The sequence below is a fragment of the Camelina sativa genome, chromosome 12, assembly GCF_030686135.1.
Source record: "Camelina sativa cultivar CO46 ecotype springtype chromosome 12, ASM3068613v1".
Lineage (NCBI taxonomy): Eukaryota > Viridiplantae > Streptophyta > Magnoliopsida > Brassicales > Brassicaceae > Camelina > Camelina sativa.
This window is the reverse complement of record NC_141891.1, coordinates 27,485,024-27,489,924: the sequence shown is the minus strand read 5'-3', so window position 1 is coordinate 27,489,924 and position 4,901 is coordinate 27,485,024. Positions and strand designations below refer to the sequence as shown.

The 4,901-nt window shown below is 43.9% G+C and overlaps 1 protein-coding gene across 1 annotated transcript; it reads left to right on the top strand.

Annotated features, from left to right (window-relative positions):
• The first annotated feature begins 2,748 nt into the window (after window positions 1-2,748).
• LOC147930932 (meiosis-specific protein ASY2-like) lies at window positions 2,749-4,694 on the top strand. Its single transcript, XM_087477093.1, has 3 exons — window positions 2,749-3,310; window positions 3,389-4,090; window positions 4,288-4,694. Exons 1-3 carry the CDS (start codon window positions 2,749-2,751, stop codon window positions 4,692-4,694), a joined length of 1,671 nt encoding a protein of 556 aa, XP_087333219.1.
• The last annotated feature ends 207 nt before the right edge of the window (window positions 4,695-4,901 follow it).

Sequence of the window (4,901 nt, the reverse complement as noted above, 5' to 3'; positions counted from 1 at the left end):
GGTATGTTTCGCTTCCTGTGAATTGTGTGGAATTCGATGGTTTGATTAAAACAAAATTTGTGTTCCACTGTAGTGTCCGAGTAGATAGTTTGAATTTCTCTCGAACCATAGTAATTTTATTTGATCAGATCATTGAATTGTGGGGAAGGATCCCATGTGTTGTTTGTTTGATTCAGAGTTTCTATTTGATTCGTTTAATTAAGACAAAGCTCTAGTTCTCATAGTGTAGTTTGTTTGATACTTGGTATGTTTTGCTTTCTAATATGACAAACAATTAGCACTCGATTATCTGAGTTAGTTTGTTTGATACTTGGTATGTTTTGCTTTCTAATATGACAAACAATTAGCATTCGGTTATCTGAGTTAGTTTGTCTGATACTTGGTAGGTTTTGCTTTCTAATATGACAAACAAATAGCATTCGATTATCTGAGTTAGTTTGTTTGATACTTGGTATGTTTTGCTTTCTAATATGACAAGCAATTAGCATTCAATTATCTGAGTTAGTTTGTTTGATACTTAGTATGTTTTGCTTTCTAATATGACAAACAATTAGCATTCAATTATTGTCTCAGTTAATAACTTTGATTGTCTGAGCTTTCTAACTGATCAAACTAACTACAATTTGTTTCCATGTGTGTGTGGAGGTTTGATCGGGACAAAAAAGGCCAACTTGTTCGGAAGATTACCAAGATTTTTACAAACAAATTTGATGCTCCATATTATACTTGGTCTTGTGTGCCTCCCGATAGAAAAGAGAGATACTTCATGGAGTTTGCGGTAAGAATAGTACAATGTAACTTGTTTTATACTTTTGTTTATTGCTTGTTTTCACTGACATAATTCCTTCTCTCTTTGTTATGCAGAAAACTCACACCTGGGATTCATTGATAACAGGAACCGTTCAAGAACATTTCAACACCATCTATAACCGCCGGCTGAAGGGCATGGTTAGCGATGCAAGGATGGCTCGAATAAAACCTTCATGGATTGAAGGTGAACTCTGGAAAGTTATGGTTGCTAATTGGGATACTGAAGAACAACAGCAAAGAAGTACCACATATTCCAAGTGTCCACTACAGGAAATAAGGATATTAATAGCAATATAGTATAGCGTTTTTTATGTCTATGCTATAGTTGACTTTTGAAAAAGTTTACATAGCGTTTCTAAAATATTAAACGCTATGGTAGGATAACCGCTAAAATATTGTCTAATGGCGCCTAGTTTTTGGTTCTTTCAATAGCATAGATGAAAATTAAACGCTATCGTATGGTAACCGGGAAAGTGAAAATTTTATTGCCTCCAAAATTGTACTAATTAATTAATATCACAGAAAAAAAAAGAAGAGAAATAGATTAGGTTTTAGTGTGTTACTCGTGAAAGACTTCCATCTATGCTATATTCTCTCTCTCAAACTCGATCCGGAACCCGTTCTGAAACTTGATCCGAATTTGTTTGTCTCATCTTTCACTCTTAATCTCTCAGTCTCGATCCTCTCTCAATAGCAATCCCTCTCAGTAGAACCTTGCAATCTCTTGTGAAGTCGTCAATGGTGGCTTTCGTTTTTCTCAATCATGTATGTTTTGCATATTAGAAGCTTGTAGAAACTGGGTTTCACACAATGAATTTGTTTGAAGGAGAAACAAATTCAATAGCACTATCTCTCTAAGAAATCGGATCAAAGTAAACAAGCAAAGAGGAATTGAAATCTCTTGAAAAACAAGTTAGGGTTTTGCTCAAGAATAAAGAGGAATTAGGGTTTTTGTATTAATTGCTGGATGATCTTACAATGAGAGGATTGCCCTCTATTTATAGGTTTCTAAGATCCAAAGAATATATCCACTTTCCTAATTATGGCCGAACAGATTAGAAAAGTCCTTCCTTTCTCGCTAGGTCAGCCGTAGGGCGAGCTGAGAGGTCGGTTTGTCACCTTGGCACTGGGCTTCTCGGTATTATTGTCCTTCAAAGATGAACTCCAAATTAGGGTCGAGCTCCTGCTCTTTAGATAACTGGTTCTCTTTATCGAGTTTAGATTGCTATGTTGGGGGTGCTAATTCCCGCACCAACAATTAGTCCCCCCCCAGTTCAGTTCATTCAGAAGTTAATTCGAATGTCCGGACTTTAAGAGGGAATATCCGATTTAATCCGTAAAGAGATGCGAATCTAATTGCTTGGATCGTCGCGCCACTTCGCCATCCATTGGTTGAACGACACGTGTCCAATACGTCCCTTCTGTCAGCTCAGAAGCCGAAACGTCGCATAGGCTGAGTAGGCAATTATGACTCCGCGTAGGGTTGCCACCCACTCTCTGCTATAAATACTCGACCCCCACTGTTTGTTTTCAGTTTTTGCCAAATCGTCAAAGGTATTTGTTCTGTTCTCTCTCTTCTTTCCTTTTTAATTTGTTATTACGTCCGCAAACCTTCTTCCACACTCTTCGGCGATCTGCGTTATTTCTCACCTTGGCAATGGACTCTTCATCTGCCACGGAAAGCGATTCATTGATCCATAAAAATTCCAGGAAGAAGCTTCCCAAAGCTGTCAGATCGGATCTGGGCGAAGTGCCCGATAGACCTGAAGAGAACGCTGAATGCTCTTCGAGACCCAGGTCAGATGAAATTCCGACCTCGAGGGTCCCTTCTCTAACCGATGAGGAGACTCGCGAGGATCATGGCAACGCTGCTGCGATCCCCGATCTTCCGCCAGACAACCTGAATGAAGGAACAACTCGACTTGCTCCGGATGGGTCATGATTGAAGATATCCTTCCTTGGCGAGATCATCGAGGTCGGATTGGGGGCGAGAAGACGACCAGTAACATCGAGTCGGTTCATGCACTGTTGAACTCCTACGGTTTATGGAATTGCGGCATCCACATCATTATCCCTGGGGATCACCAGCGTCCATGGAACCCGCCTCTTGGGTATATCTGTTTGTACGAGGGTTTCTTTTCCAGGTGCCGATTGTGGTTTCCTCTTCCTAGCCTGCTCACCCGGTACGCACATCGCTGCCAGATTCCGATATGTCAGCTTTCCCCTGGAAGTATCTGTAACTTTGTCGCCGCTCTCACTATTGCGGCCGAAGCCGGAGTCTACCTTGGGGTTGAATGTTTTGAACAATTAACAAATTTTAAGAATGCCCAAGGAAGCGCATCGTGGATGGTCAACACGAAACCGGCTCATAACTTCCTCCCCGGGGAAAAAGTTAGCAACTTCAAGAAATTGAAAGCTACCTACTTCTTTGTCCGATTTGATGATCGTTCCTTTGAAAATCCGCGATGCGGTTGGCGAAGAGTGTGGAACATGTCACCCGGTATCAACTTGATCCTTGTTTCGTTCCGATTGGACACCCGTGTTATGACCTGATCTTGGTTTTTCGATGTTTTTGCAGCTCGTCCTAACTCAGCCCAGACACTTCCATCCGAGTTTCAACAAGTCAGGGACACTCTTTTTGCAGGAGCCAATTGCAGCTGGGACCAGATTACCCGACGTCGCGTCGAAGAATCTATGGGCAAAGCGAAAACCAGTTTTGCAAGTTTCGCAAGTTCACTCGGTCGATCCTCTGAAGTCCCACCGACCACAGTTGTCAAGGCGGACATGCTCCAATCTGTAACCCGAAACGACGAATCGATCGTTGATCTCGATCCTGCGCAAGCGGGGAGCGAATTTGTCGACGTTGAAAACCTTGATAACAGCTTGACCGCTCCTGATCTTGGAAACAAAAATGTAGCCCCTAATGACTCACTCCCCCCTCCACCAGCCGAATCTGTCATACCGGTGCAGCTCGCCCGCGAACCGAATAGCGGTTCCAAGAAGAAACCAAAAAAGACTAGGGCAAGGGAAAAAGTTCCGACCAAGGAACAGACCGGAAACGTTCCGCGGAAGAGGCCAGACTCGAATCCTATGACCGTTTCCGAGTCGAACGAGAAAATGATCGATCCGATCAATTTTGCTTTGACTATTTTGGGGAAACCCCCCTTCTTTGCAACAAGGAAGCTGCTGGGGAGTTGTGTAGGCAACTTAAGGTGTCCTCGGTCATGCTGCAGCCGCTCGATAAGCTGGAATTTAGAGATCAATACGTCCAAGTCGCCCAGTCCGCCCTTTAGGTTCAAATCACATCGCCCTTTTTATATACACTTGCAACTCTAGATTTTTATCTCACTCGTTTTTGAATTGCAAACCGCCGCCTATGCTACCTCACTCACCCTTATGTATGATAGGCGGGTCAAGTCGATGGCGTCTTCAGAGGCCGAGTTTGAAAAAATGACGGAGTGCTTGGATAATCTCCAGGAAGCGGACAGGTCGAAGAACGAGAGAATCAAGGAGCTGAAGGGCCTTCTTGCGGACAAAGAAGAAAACAGCAAGCGCCTGGAGGCCTGGAGGCAACAATCGCCAAACTGCAGTCGCGGGAGAAAACCCTGGAGGAGGAGAAAGGCGAGCTGAGAAGAGAGCTCGATGACCTAGGAGCAAAGTTGGAATTGGAAATGAGGCGACTACACCTTGATCGTCGGGCCAAAGTCGAGTGCACTACGAAGAAGGTGCAACGTTGTCTCGATAAGGTAAAGGCTTATTTGCTCGAGCAGGAGGAGGTAGCCCGCCCCAAAGAAGACGTCCTCAATCAGGCACAAGGGTTTGAGCAGATTATTGATTACCTTTTGAAGAACGGAGCGTCTATTCCCGACAACTTGACAACTTGATTGCTGAGATCAAGGAAAATGAGAGGTGGCAAGGGGCGAAGTGGACGCGCTGGATATCCTTGAGTTTGGAGAAGGCGACCTTGACATGTCGCCAAACAAGCTTGGCTTTGGACTTGTCCACCCCGGGACCACGGCTCCAGATTCCGTTCGGCATCCGTATGGCTCCAACGCCGAGATCTTCCAGGCCAATCTGACTGACCCTCCAGA

Coding starts and splice junctions, on each gene's coding strand:
- LOC147930932 (XM_087477093.1), top strand. CDS start 2,749: ATGATTGAAGATATCCTTCCTTGGCGAGATCATCGAGGTCGGATTGGG. Junction 3,311..3,388: donor AGTGTGGAACATGTCACCCG/GTATCAACTTGA, acceptor ATGTTTTTGCAG/CTCGTCCTAACTCAGCCCAG. Junction 4,091..4,287: donor CAATACGTCCAAGTCGCCCA/GTCCGCCCTTTA, acceptor GATAATCTCCAG/GAAGCGGACAGGTCGAAGAA.